General features: G+C 34.4%; 1 protein-coding gene across 1 annotated transcript; it reads right to left on the reverse strand.

Moving 5' to 3' along the window:
• Positions 1-187: 187 nt before the first annotated feature.
• LOC124428264 (probable chitinase 10) lies at positions 188-14,884 on the reverse strand. Its single transcript, XM_046972162.1, has 30 exons — positions 14,412-14,884; positions 13,409-14,333; positions 11,439-11,770; positions 11,104-11,363; positions 10,973-11,023; positions 10,271-10,887; positions 9,998-10,183; positions 9,771-9,915; positions 9,336-9,701; positions 8,764-9,254; positions 8,457-8,685; positions 8,183-8,371; positions 7,816-8,104; positions 7,488-7,723; positions 6,506-6,885; positions 6,042-6,407; positions 5,783-5,951; positions 5,484-5,695; positions 5,087-5,423; positions 4,579-4,983; positions 4,167-4,493; positions 3,861-4,072; positions 3,507-3,785; positions 3,242-3,427; positions 2,859-3,147; positions 2,403-2,788; positions 1,824-2,264; positions 1,257-1,736; positions 1,032-1,157; positions 188-926 (listed from the first exon to the last, which is right to left on the reverse strand). The coding sequence occupies exons 3-30, from the start codon at positions 11,762-11,764 to the stop codon at positions 768-770; spliced, it is 8,139 nt and encodes a 2,712-aa protein (XP_046828118.1). The 5' UTR covers positions 11,765-11,770; positions 13,409-14,333; positions 14,412-14,884; the 3' UTR covers positions 188-767.
• Between the last annotated feature and the right edge of the window lie 469 nt (positions 14,885-15,353).

Raw genomic sequence — 15,353 nt, forward strand, 5'->3', positions numbered from 1 at the left:
GTACGATATTTACGATATTTTAAATAATAAACATATATTGTAAATATATTTTGTATCATTTAAAATGTTTGTATACATATACAAATATTTATATTGTACGTATACAAAAGTGTGTATCCGTATAATTATATTTATCTCTTTATTCATTCGATCATATTGTTATTAACGACGAATCAATACAGATTTATTTTCTATCACTTTCTATTTATTTTTTCTCTTTTTCTTTTTTCTTCATTTCCTCTTTTCTTTTTTTTTTTTTTTTTGAGACAAAGTTAGATTATTATCTAGCAGCCTTGAATGAATTAATAGTTTTGTGTTTTTTTTTACATTATCATTGAGCGTATTTAATGTAACGTTTTAATTATTTTTTTACATATCACAAATACCTACATTGACACATTTTTTAAAAGAAAATATTACGAAAATACATAGACAATTTGTTTTATATTATTAATGTCAAAGTTTTCTCAAGCGACACAATTGAAATATTTGAGAACATTGAACGAATAAATGAATAAACGATGAATGGACGAACGAATAAATGAATGAAATTCGAAATGTGTCCCTCGGAAAAGTTTGCTCATTCATTTACTTCTTATAATGTCGAATATTATTTCATTATGAGAACGTGCAATCTGGATAAGAAAAAATGAAAGACAAAGAAAGACAGATAATGCTCTATCTCAACGTTAGTGCCATTGCACGCCATAGAAATCTTCAAGTTTTTTGTAAGAATAAACCCAAGTGCTGCACCAAAGATTTTCTATTCATGTACAATCCTCCATTCGTAGTTTTTCTTGAACTAGCCCACGATTTAATGCAGCCAATAGAGGATATTTTCCACAGCCGCAATTTCCGGAAAAATCGTCCAAGTCAAGCGACCATATTGATCCTCCGCCGAGATTTAATTCTTTTATAAGATCGGCCTGTAAAAAAAGAAAAAAAAAGAAAAGTCGAAAGAACAGAAAATTAATTTAAACACTTTTACATGCTAATGCTAATATTTATGTTAATGCGTCATTTTGCCATACCTTTTTGAATACATTTGATACGTCATCATAACTGACCCATTGATCATCCTTCGTTGCATACGAACCAACACAACGTTCTGTATCTTTGGTTACGTTCCATTTAGCATTTTTCACGTTATCGCATATCTATAGTAAAAAAAAAAAAAAAAAAAAAAACAAAATGTTATCCATAACGAGTATAACTATGAAATTTCAATGATGTCGAGCTTACAATGTAATACTTACTTCGTAATAAGAAAGAAATCCTGGGACTTTCGTGAATTTTCCAGCATGTCCAGGTCCAGAAGACTTCAAAGGAAAGAAATTGGAACTTCTTCCAGTCAATGCATTTTTGGACAAAGTGAATGATTGTCCGTATGCTGGGATACCTAGAATAAGTTTTTCCGAAGATGCACCCTGTTCAATCCAATATTTCAAACTGGATTTTACATTCAGATATTGATCTTCGTTAGCTGAACAATGATACAATGGTGCCACGTGGCCAGTTTGACCTTCCCAATAACCATGATAGTCATAGGACATAACATCGATCCAATCAAGATATTCAGAAAGTAATGGAACTTGGTAAGCAAGATCGATCACTTTTTTATTTGATGAAACTGCGGCTGACAAAAGTAATCGACGAGGTTTCAATGCCGTTTTAAGATCTCGAAGAAGGTAGACGTAGGCTAATTTATCGCTCTTAGGTCCACTGCTACAGTTTACCTATAATTCATATCCCTTTTACATTCATACCCGTTCGTTTTTGTTCAATCTGATTTATTATTTATTGTTTATATTAGAAGGATTTACCTGCCAACATACTGGATATTCCCAAATGAGATTAAGACCATCGAATTTATATCTGTTCAAGAATTTAATTACGCTATCGATAAATTTCTTCCTATTAGCCGAATCACTCGCCATTTTACTATATTTGTCGCCCTGAGAATCTTTCCAACCTCCTAAAGCGATCGATATCTTAGCAGGATTCGAAGATTGAGCATTAAACAATATCATATCTCTCAAGAATTTTTCATCTTTTGTATCCCAAGAGTCTGGCATTTTTATTGTTAAACTTTCGTCGTCTAATATTGCAAAACCGTAGATAACGTGTGTACAGAGATCTAAATCTAAATCCTGTACAATAAATCTTTCCACATTTTGTCTTTTCTGAGCCCAACTTGTTATGTAACAAACGATTTTCTTGAAGTTCTTCTCGCTAAGGGATAAAGCCATGAATGCATCACTTGTCTGAAAAAAAAAAAAGAAAACGTGTACGAGAATAATATAATATAATTATTAGAAATTAAAACCTGATACAATATCGATTGATTTCACAATGCTTTCGTAGTTCTATGTTAGTTTGAATTGATAAGTTCATGTGTGTACCTGACGTTGTCTCTGTCCCTTTTTACATTTACTATTTTCCGGCCAGTCGCATCGATTGTCGTTCCAGTAAAGTCCATTAGGGCAAGAACGCTCAGAAAGTTTACCAAAATTGCAGAGATAATATTTCGCACAATCATTCTTGTGTGGTATAAACAATTTATCACCACAATTTCCTAAAGGTCCAATACCTGCTGGAGGTGGACCAGCTATTATTTCAACAGTATCATTTTCTTCGGATGATATATCCAATTCTCCAGTAGTTGTTGTCATTGTTGTTGTTGTTGCGGGTGGCAAATAGCTTGGCCGAGATGTAGATGTGGACTCGGTCGGCCACCAAGTGCTTATAGTTTGTGTCGTAGATTGATCAATATCAATGGAAGTGGATTCTGCACCGATGGAAAATAAAAAAAATATCGTTCCTAAATTATTATTATATTTTAAGGTAAAAGTACAAACCTGATACTACTGGACAAAGTGGCCCTTCAGGATAGTTTCTCAAAACTCTATTCATTGTCCTTAACAAAGGACTAGGTTCGCAGCCACATCTATTCTTGAAATCGTCTAGATCCAATGCCCAAATCATGCCACCTCCAAGACCAAGTTTCTTTATTAATTCTGCTTTAATTCTGATCTGTTTCGCATCGTCAAAACTAACCCATTGATCCCCGTAATAAGCATAGGGTCCGATACGTCTCCGACTATCTTGAACTACCGACCAACCTTTCTTTAAGGTTCTTTCACAGATCTGAAAAGATGGAAAATAAAAAATTATATATTTGCAAGATGCACTATCATAAAGATTACGACAATGTAATTATATAGGAACAAGAGGATCATACTTCGTAATATGATAAGAAACCTCTTGCTCTTGTAGCTTCGCCTGCTTCTCCACCTCCATATGTTGGTGCATTTAATCCTCTTTGAGTTCTTTCTGCCAAAGAGAAGGATTGACCGTACATAGGTGCACCCATTACTAATTTTTTCGGAGGTACACCCTGTTCTAACCAATAATGAACTGAAAAGTTCTATAAAAAGAAAAAATGCATGAGTTTTCATAAAAATTTATCATAATTATTAGACATTTATAGAAGTTAGAAAACATACGGCATTGAAAGTAGGCTCCCAATCACTAGGAAGTGCATACAGCGGAGCTACATGTCCGGTTTTCTTGTCCCACTGGCCATGATAATCGTACGTCATAACGGATATCCAGTCTAAATATTTTGCTAAGAAAACTACGTCATAGCCAGCATCGATAACTCGTTTACTTGGCGAAACAGCTGCGGATAACAGTAGACCCTTTGGTTTAAAGACTTCACTTAAATGCTGTACTAAAAGTGCGAAACTTTCTTTATCAGATTTTGGACCCTTTTTACAATCGACCTAGAATATAACACATGCAAATAACACCTTGTTTGGAATGATTATTTATTAAATTGCGTTTACGCAAGAAAGTACCTGCCAACAAACAGGATATTCCCAATCTAAATCGAGTCCTTCGAAACCGTATTTTTCAAGGAATTGTAGAACATGTGATGTGAACTTTTGCCTAGCGCTAGGTGAATTTACTAGACGACTGTATTTGTCACCTGCTGAATCATTCCATCCTCCGATAGCTAGCAATACTTTGATACCTTTTGATTTATAAGCGACTACCCTTTCATAAAATTCTATAATAAAAAAGGAATTGTTATGAAATAAAAAAAAAATTGTTTTTTTTTTTTTTCTTATACAAACTCCTATATTTGAATAGAATATATTTACTGTTATCTATATCGGCCCAACTGTCGTGAGTCTTTATTGTTAAGCTGGAACCATCGAGAACAGCAAAGCCGTAAATGATGTGTGTACATAGATCACCATCTATATCCTCTGGAAGGAATTTTCCACCTTCTTGTCGATACCATGCCCAATTAGTGAAGTAACAAACAACTTTAAATCCTTTTCCATCATCAGGTATTATCGAAGTGGTATGCACAGGTGCAATAGTTTCAACTTCCGTCAATGTTGTAGAAATAGGCGTTGAAGTAATCTCCGAAGCAGTAGGTATCTTCCATTCTAATTCACTTCCAATAGCTGGTGGCTTGATTGCTGTATGATTGTCAAAGTACAAACACAATGAAGATAACAATAATAACAAATAATGAAATAAAAATAACTGTATAAAAATACGTACGTTTGTCATATTGATTAGGTGGCTCAGAGAGTACTTCTTGAAGCGTATGCATGAGTGGATGAGATCCTTCTTCGCATCGCCCTCTAAAATCATCAAGATCCAATGCCCAGACCATTCCTCCTCCAAGATTCATGTTTCTGACAAACTGAGCTTTTCGTCGTATCGAATCGGCATCATCGAAACTAACCCATTGACTTCCCTTATAAGCATATGGTCCCATTCTTTTCTCAGGATCTTGAACAACGGTCCAGCCATGATTACGAATTCGATTACAAATTTCGTAATATGCTAAAAATCCTGCTGCCCTTGTGAATTCACCAGCGTTACCGGCACTTGCTGGCGCATTCAAGCCAACTCCAGCTTTTGGATCGTTTATCGTAAAAGATTGTCCGTACAATGGCATTCCTAATTGATGAACAATAAGTTTTAAAGTGAGTTGTTTAAAATTCACGTTTAATATACATATGTGTGTGTGTATATATATATATATGTTAATAAGTAACATTACCCATGACTATACTTCTGGGTGGTGCACCTTTCGCGATCCAGTAATTTATCGAATAATTCGCATTGAAATAATAAAATTCATCATCTGGATGAGAATACATTGGAGCAACATGTCCAGTCTTTTTATCCCACTGTCCATGATAATCATACGTCATGACTGCAATCCAATCCAAGTATTTTGCTAAGGTAGGTACGTCATATCCTTTGTCGATTACTTTTTTACTAGGAGAGACAGCAGCTGTCAATAATAATCCTTTTTGTTTTAAGCTAGTACTTAATTCCTTTACTAATGCTGCGAAACTTTCTTTATCAGAGGCTGGTCCTTTCTTGCAATCCACCTAAATAATTGATTATATATTAATAACAAGTTTATTATTAATGGTATAATTTTGACATACCTGCCAGCATACTGGATATTCCCAGTCCAAATCCAAACCATCAAAACCGTATTTTTCGATAAACTTAATAGTATGATCGATAAATTTCTGTCTTGCTGCAGGATTATTTACTAAACGACTATATTTATCACCAGCCGAATCATTCCACCCTCCTAAAGCCAATAATACTTTTAAGCCACGTTTCTTATAAGCTATAACACGTTCATAGAATCCTAGAGAGAAATAACAAATGAATTACAATTAACTCAGCAATAGTATTTATCATATTATATTTATGTAAGAGATATTCGTGGACGTACGATTATCATAATCGGCCCAAGAATCATGAGCTTTAATTATTAAATCAGAATAATCCAATACGGCAAATCCATAAACAATGTGAGTACAGAGAGTATGATCTATGTGCTCGGGTAAATATCGTCCTACACCTCTGCGATACCATGCCCAATTCGTGAAATAGCAAACAACCTATATTAGAATGAAAACAATTGAGAAATACTAATATATACTTTATTTATAATAAATGATAAGAAAATAAAAAGAAACTATAAACGTTACCTTAAAATATCCTGAAAGTGGTGAAACTTTATCGGGATCTATTTCAGCAGGAGATAAAGTCGTGGATTGAGTTGTACTCTGAATTGTTGTTGCTTTTTTTGTAGTAGACACTGTAGGCCTCTCAGTAATTAGTGTAGTAGCAGATCCAATTTCAAGAGGAGGTTTTGTGCTAGGTTTTTCAGTTACATCCTCCTTATCGTCAATATCTTCTTGACAATTAGCTCTCGATGGCCAATCACAAATACGACTATGCTTATTAAAATGCAATCCTGGAGCGCAACGGAAAATTTCTTGGCGACCCCATAAACAACCTTGGTAACTTCCACAATCACCAGGTACGTGACTATAACTACCAGAGATACAGCTCTGCAATAAGAATTATATAGATTAATTATAATCTACGTTAAATTTATTAAACGTTTTAAGAAAAGCCTAGACCAACGTGTATACGTTGTATAATCCACCTTCGTAACTGTGTCCTTTACGACGAACAAAGCATTCTTCATTGGTTTCTCATTGCATGGTTTCTTGTATGCCCAATCACACATATTTTTTTCCTCATTCCAGTTTAATCCTGGACCACATTGTTGAGACACCAGATTCCCATTAACGCAGACTAAAAAGTTTATACAGGAATTTGGATAGGGGTAATATTGACCATGCTCGCATTCTTTCATCGGTTTTTCTGTTGACATAATGACAACGGTGGGCCTTTTAGTCGTGCTCGGACGATGTATATTGGAAGTAGTCCATGCTGGTGTGGTCATTGATGTTGGTTTTTGAGTTAAAGAGATCGTCGTCTTTTTCGAGGAACTCCAGGTTGGTCTGTGGGTTGATGTGGTGCCTAAACAAATAGTATAAACAAATTAACGATACATTAGCTATATATATATGTCGCTGTTCTTCGTCAACTCATGATTAGTACCATTTTGAAAGATTACATAGGGTAGCGATATGCTTGTCGAGAATATGATGAAAAAAATACATGCAAAGCCGATATGGATTTCCATTTTTTCCTCAGTCACATAGAGAATAAAAAACGTGATAAAACTACAAAAGAAATCTAAAGAAATACTGAATAGTTAAAAAATATTAAGGCGATACATCACGAGGTTTTCTGCTCGAGGCTATAGTTGTAACACCAGTATAAAAATGTATAAATAGTGAACATGTTTATTCGCTTCGGCATGTAGAATGTAAACAGGTTTGCGAGTTTTGCTTGCATGTTAACGGATGAGAGAAATTCTGCGGGTGGTCCATTGCATCATTTTATGGAAATTGAAAGATGATGAATAATAATGGATTTACAGTATAATTTAGAAAGCCACCAATCATGGTTTTTATATAATGATAAGTTAAATGTTGAAAACTTCCGTTTAACGATTATCTAATGTATTATTATTTTTAACTCAAAGTAGATAAAAATTATGAAAATAAAAGACTTACTGATATCGGTTTGACATTTCGAAATTGATGGCCAATCGCATATACTACGTAATTTGTCCCAGTGTAATCCAGGTGCACAACGTTCTCGTTTTAACTCTTTAAGAACGCATCGATAATAACTTCCGCAATCAATGGGATCAGGAATATATTGACCTTCACTGCAGGATACAGGAGATATTGGTATATTTTCTGTTGTACTAGAGGGAGTAGTAGCGGGTGGTAAATAACTTGGAGCCCTAAATACAATAAATAATATAGAATAATAAAATCAACAATTCGATTATGACATGCATTATTAAAGTTCTTGGTGAATTTTAATAAATTCTACCATGTCACTGTTGACGTGCGTATTGTTGATGTCTCATGATGATGATGATGATGACTCGATGATATGGTAGGTTTCTGAGTCCAACTGGATTGTGTCGTACTTGGTTTTTCAGTCCATGTTGGCCATGTAGTAACTTTAGTTGTTAACGTTGACATTGGCTTTGTCGATGCTGGACCACCCTCGACAGCATCGCTATGAGTTGTCATTGTTGGTTCTGGTGGTGTCACAGGTTCTTCTGGTCGTTGACAATCTTCTTTCATATCGTTTGGTGCCGGTGTACGAGAACGACCTACGAATGAATAAATGAAGAAAAGCTTTCTTTCTTTAATATAAAATATAATTTGTAGCAAATCATTTTATCACCGACCTAATGCACGATTTATAGCTTTAAGAAGTGGGAAACTCTCTACACAGCAAAGATTTAAGAAATCGTCCAAATCGACAGTCCACATTGAGGCTCCACCATAATTGTTTTGTAATATATATTCACCCTTCTGAAACACGCTCTTTCGATCTTCATAGCCTACCCATTGATCTTTATGATAAGCACTTGGTCCTGAAATAATGTAAGTAGTAAAGGAACATAAAATAACAAGGATGATTGATCAATTGTGAACATTAATGTGAACATTAATTTTTACCTGATCCTACGGTCCAATCGTGCCTCTTGATTCTATCACATATTTCATAGTAAGCTAACATTCCTGGTTGTTTTGTAAATTCTCCCGGTAGACCAGGGCCTGTAGCTGGATCACCAAGTCCCGTTTTATGAGAATCAGAGAGATGATAGGCTTGACCATATAATGGTATCCCAATTAACAATTTTGATTTGTCCGCTCCAAGACGTACAAGATATTCCATTGTGAAGTTCTGAAAATATATTTTAACTATAAACTTATCGATATTTAATTTCGTAATAATTTGTCAATTGAATGAAAATTTTCATACAACGTTATAATATGTACGGCCATTGTTATTCATTTCATATAAAGGTGCCAAATGACCTGTTTTCGATTCCCAAGCACCATGATAATCATATGTCATTACTGAGGCAAAATCTACTTCACGTGAAATCTTCGCAACTTCATAAGCCTGATCGATAACTTCTTTATATCCTGACAAAGCTACTGCTAATGTGAGTTTGGGTGTTTGCTTGTCGAACTCCTTTCTTAATTCTTGAAGGAGCTTCGTGAAATTAGGTTTGTCAGAATCTGGACCTTTTTTACAATCGCTCTGCCAACATTTCGGATAATTCCATTCGAGTGACAAACCATCGAAGTTATGTTTCTTTAAGAAACTTATCGTTGCTGAGATGAATTTTCGACGAGAAATAACATTGCTTATCAAACGAGAATATTTATCGCCAGAACTGTCGGTCCAACCACCAAGAGCTAAAAGGACTCTGGTTTCTTTAATTGACGTCACTCGTTCGTATAAACCTACAAGGAGCAAAGATTTCCATAAAAAATGTCATTTAGTTGCATAATCATTTATAATAAAAAATTGATAATAAGACTGACCATTCTCTATATCGGCCCAAGGATCAAAAGTCTGTATCAACAAAGTGTCTGGATTTAAACTGGCGAACGCATAAATAATGTCGGTACATAAACGAGAATCCAAACGTTCTGGTACAAACTTTCCATCTGCTTTTCGGTAAATTGCCCATGAAGTGACGTAGCAAACGATTCGTGGACCTTTTTGTGTCAATTTTTCCATATAATTCTCTTTTTTTAAACCGTTTTGATTAACGACAAAATCCATTTCATGTAAAACAATTTGATCGGAATAACCAGGTTTACAAATTTCTGGATTAGTCTTAATACAACGTCCTAGTACAGGATCGAAGAGCCGTTTGGGACCACAATAACCGTGATACATTTTACCTTATAAAAGATATTAACGAAATTGTCAGATTATTTCGTCACTTTATTATCAAGTAAATTAATTACTACCTTTAATGCAAGAATAAAATCCAGAACAATTCTCTGGATCAGCGAAAAGGCCTTTTTCAGAACATCTTTTAGTAGATTTACTTTCATACAGTCCTAATGCATTCGTTGCAGTATTCAACATTGGCCATGGATTACCGCAAATACCCTGTATAATTCGTGTAATATGTAGAAATATGTTAATAAAATTTTTCATTAAATTTATTTCCACTTGACGTAACTATAAATACCTGAAAATCATCTAAATCCAAAGACCACAAAGAGATACCAGCAAGTCCGTTAGATCGAATATATGCTGCTTTTATTTTCATTGATATAGGATCTTCGTATCCAATCCATTGATCTCCACGTTTCACATATGGACCATCTTCGTCTCTCCCAGATATCCATGAACCTTCCTCCAATCGTTCGCATATCTGATCGTAAACGTTAATGTGTATAAATTACATTCCAAAAAAAGTGAAGAAATATGTGATTTTTAAAAAAATACGAATACGTCTCACTTCATAATAGGCGAGTCTTCCATTAGGTATTTTAGTATATGGACCAGGGATTCCAGGTCCTAAAACTGGAGCACCAGCATCAGTGAAGTTTCCAAATTTAAGTGTGTATCCATCACCGAAAATTGGCAAGCCCAATACAGTTTTGGATGCTTGTTCCATGCCAGCACGTTCGAACCACTTATTAACTGCACGAATTACGGATTTAAATGGTGCAGGATGAAGAGCAAACTTTTCTCTTTTTAAATTGAAATCGTTTCGCCAAGGCTTCAGTATCACTATATCGAAATTCGAAATTGTTTCTCTATGGATACGATCTTCAGCATGAAGAGCAATAGCTAAGGTCAATCCTTCGTCTGCTAAATTCCTTTTTAGAATTTTCGAGAAAATCTTTAAATCTGTTATAACATTCGTTTGCCAAGTATCTCCAATTTGCCAGTCTATCAGGACACCATCAAAATCATGTTGATCGATGAAACTCAGTATGGACTGAGAAATTTGTTCATAATCAGCTTCATTCAATTTATTGGATTTAATTCTTTCGTTGGGAAGCATGATCGATATGAGAATACGTAATGCTGGATCTCTTGAACGAAGACCCACAGCTGTCTTATAACCACCTATTAAATAGATAATAATTAATTAATTATGGGAACCATAACGCAAATTTTCGGAATTTTTATTATGAAGTATTATATCGATTACCTTTAATTTCATCATATTCGTAATTCCAGGGTGTCACCTTGAAATCTGAATCTACAACAAAAAGACATAATTCGATAAAAAAAAATAAAAAAGAAAATCATCTCTATTTTATTATTCGTCTTATTATTTACCCAAATTAGCTCCGGCATATATCAAGTGAGTACATTTGTAATCCGGTAAAGATGCAGGTAATAAAGAGAACGATTCCATCCTATGAGCTGCACGGGAATCAAAATGACAGATGACTTTTGGATCGAGAATCCGTTGAATTCTACCTAAAGTTGGTGGTGCCAGTGGTTCGATCCATATAGATTCGTGTTCTACTCCACCAAAAAAGGGTGCCTCTCGATGTTCAACGGCATCCCTAAGTGGTAATCTTTCTTCCACGATACTGAAATTCAGCGTACTATGAAAAATTATTGGCCAATAAAACAATAAAATGTTTAATTTAATTCAGCAAACCAACCTTGCTGAATGGCCTTCGTTTTTTGAATCTTTACGAAGTTTGATAGCACTCGAAGGTAAAGCTTCGACAGCATCGCGAAGTGGAATCCTATATGATCCAAATTCAACATTTTGTTTCGATTGATCTTGAAAACGATCGAATTCAATAGATCTAGGAGGGCTTTCAACTGCGCCACGTTGAAAGCCAAGTTCATTTAAGATCTCAGAATTGTCTTGAGTTGTTTGAAATTTCCAAGGTGGTGGTGGTAAGATTTCACGCGCTGGTACATCGTGTAATGGTCCCGCATAAGAAGAGCCGATCAGTAAAAAGACAATTCCGATCAGCATCGTACCCTGAAATCGATCTTATTTATTTCGAACGATTTTTATCGACGATCGATGATATTGACATTGACTCGTACACAGTAAATAGGAGTAAAGTGTGAATTGAAAAAAACATACACGCGAAAAGCTAATTATAAGCGTGGATATATGCATTCCCGATGCCGGCCAAACCTGTCTTCGTTTCGAGCTACGAGAAAACGAACAAGAAAAAAAGATCTCTGGTAATGGGAAACCGGTGATCGAGTTCGATCTAAGACCATGAGAGATTTTTGTATGTATATAATTTCTTTTGCTAGTTATCATTTGTTTTTTTTTTCCTTTCTTAATTATTACTACGATCAATAAGATCGAATGAATAGGGTTGTAAGTTGTATCGAATGACATATTAATTCAGACTAAGTATATCATACATAATATATAAATGTTATAAACTATAAATTATAAAATAATTAATATAAATCCTTTCTTTAATTTCTTTCTAATGTTTATGAATAAGCGATCATGAAAGGCGTGCCGATCTTATTCACCACTCTGAGTCACTATGAATGGTACATGTATTACGAATCACGTATTCGGAATATAAAAGATAGTATCCCTTTTCGTTGACCTTGACGATGAACGACCATGGCTATTACATTGATCGATATTGCTATCTCGAATAAAACGAGTACGATGACCGGTTAGGATACGATCGGGAATCAGATCTCTCGTTGTTTTGTGAAATGATATTCGATGTATGATCGATCATGCTTGAAATTTATAATCGGATATATTTCACCGTGCTATGTGACAACTACATAATCAATTATAATATTGTTTCGATACGATGATCTCATAAATATTTATATTATTATGTAGCTTAAGCCGATAATCCGATTAGGTCGCGTATCTAACATTTGTTTGTTTGTTTTTTTTTTCCTTTTTTCTTATGATCGATGAAGAATATTTTTTATATAATTGTAAAATTTCGAAAAAGATATATCATTCCGAGTTCTCTCTTCTTTCTTTTTTTTTTTTCCTTTTTAACTCAAATAGAACGAAATTCATTTGCTCGTCACGATGGCTTTCAAGTAAGTAAATCTCTTTCCGATCTATTGTACGATGGTAATGCAAGGCCATATGCATGAAGAAGACATCTGGCATAATGCAAGTCGCATCTTTTCTTTCGTTCTATCAATGTCAAGACTCCTTGTATGGAAATCGCCGTTTACCTCAATGCTAACAGTTTAATAATAAACTTTAAATATTCATTGAAGGAAAAAGAGAAAAGATAAAAGTGAGCGACAAGATAAAGAGAAAGACGAAAACAGTATGCAAGGTTCAATGATCGTTGTGAATGATGCATTGTTAAAAAAAAAAAAAAGAAAAGAAAAGAAAGAAAAAAAGAAAAAAAGGAAAGGAGAAAGATAATGATTCATTAGAAAAGCATAAACATATTACGTTTCCAAGTAGAAAATCTAATCAGTAAAACTAGTCAATACGATAACATTATATACTTAGTCCGATTAGTATCTGATTGTTAATCATTCGCATATGCGTATGTACGTGCGTACAAAATGAATTCCAAGGTTTCAAAACGAGACATTTATCAAAAAATAGAAATAACATTAATATATTAGACTGTCGAATTTATCAAGTATTACATACGGGAGTAAGACTTTGAAAAGTCACTCTCCGGGTAACGTCGAGGGAAACGTCCGCTTTGTCGATTCTGCCGATCAACCCTTAGAATGTTGAAATTGAAAAGGTTTGAAGTGATCGGACGGTAGCACGCGGTTTGACAGCACTGATCAAAAGAATCACTGAAAGTGATCGGTCTTTTCCTCTTCTTCTTCTTCTTCTTCGATGTCGGTTGTTAGTCGTTCGCGATGAATTTTAAAAGGCACCACACAGAGCCCTCGATAGAGAGGACTAATCTGGACGCACGAATCTGGTATTCCGAACGCGAGAGGACGACCATATATACCTACACCATCGATAGCCCCTCGACCCGCACCCTTCTCTCTTTCTCTCTCTCTTTCTTTCTGTGCCATTGCTTCTTTGCTGTGTCCTTGACCACGAGAACGTGATCGCGTAGAGGCAGAGACCATTGGTGCCAACGACACCAAGTCGCTTCCTTGCAAGCCAAGGGGTGCGAGAACTCCATTTGGAATTGGCTTGTTTGATTTGGAGGTACTGTCTCACTTCGAAGAAAAGACAATCGAGAAGCCGTTCTCTTATGGAATATTAGATCCGTTCAACAAATATATTGTTAAGAGGGTGCGTCGGAAAACATCTAAAGACGATGAGTGTACGAGGAAGAAATGATGAAATTGATCAATGACAGGATAAACAATTAAGCATAGAACGATACCTTGTAAAATGATATCTTAGGGTTGAAAGGAGCGAATTAATTGTTGATGAACACTTCGTTCATACATCCAATGACTTTGGATTTTTACAGGATTTTCAGGATATTGGATTGTGAATTTGATGTTATGAGAAATTATCTAATTATCTAATTAAGAATTCAATAACTCTTCTTCATTATTCAATTATATTATTCATTTTCTATTTTCTTCTTCTATTTACCCTGAAAATTTTTGTTTTGTTAATTACGCCTTGAATACATTCAATAAGATTTTAGAGAAATATACAAAGTCATAGATACATTGGGATCAGGATTGGGGATCGTTGCAATTTCATTTACATATACCAGATCTCAAAAGAAATTTTCTCCCTTTTCCTTAGCCGACAAATCGTTCAGTTCTTCTCATTTGCATCCAAGTTTTGTCTTTATTCTTGTTTTCTCTTTTCACTTTCGTCGATCTGATAGGGACTAAGAAAAGTAATGGATTTAGAACAGGCAATAACGAATTTCTTCGAAAAATAAGGTATTCGAAAAAATGTCAACGAATCCCCTTGAACTTGTATATGGCCAAACAAACAGAATCAATTTTCACCGAAACCAGAAAACTCCAGAAAGTTATTAATAGCATGAGAATGCGCGAGCGGGGCTGCGAGAATGTTCTTGTTATCTTCTCGTTTTATATATCGTTGAAAACAAGGATCTACCTTAAACGAATACGTATTGATTTCCTTGTAGATTCTTTTTTGTTTTTTTTTTCCTCAAGATAAATTAGTATCTTTATTGTTCGAACCTATTGATAGCCAAACAAATATTTTTAAATGATGCAAAAAAATATATTTATATAGCAACAAATTAAATAGAAACAATAGAATAAATATATTTACAATACTAAAAAGTGTATATACTTGTAATAAGAAAAAAAAAAAAAAGAAAAAAGAAAATTAACGAAAGAAAAAAAAATAAAAGAAAAAGAATCGACATTTTGTAAAAGTTTTAAAATAACTTTTATACATAGTTAATGAGTCCACTTCATTCGTGTAGTAAGTTACAAAACTATACTCAATATGTGGATAACGAATTAATATGCATTGAGATCAGTGACCTCCGTTACTAGTGAAATCCACTTTGCGTTTTGATGTGTCACATCTTATTATGAAGCATTAGTAATACGGTCCATTAACTATTATAAAATACTGTGTCTTCAGAGATTATCTTTCAATTTTTTAAGTACGGACAAGAGAA

The sequence above is a fragment of the Vespa crabro genome, chromosome 1 (genome assembly GCF_910589235.1).
Source record: "Vespa crabro chromosome 1, iyVesCrab1.2, whole genome shotgun sequence".
NCBI lineage: Eukaryota > Metazoa > Arthropoda > Insecta > Hymenoptera > Vespidae > Vespa > Vespa crabro.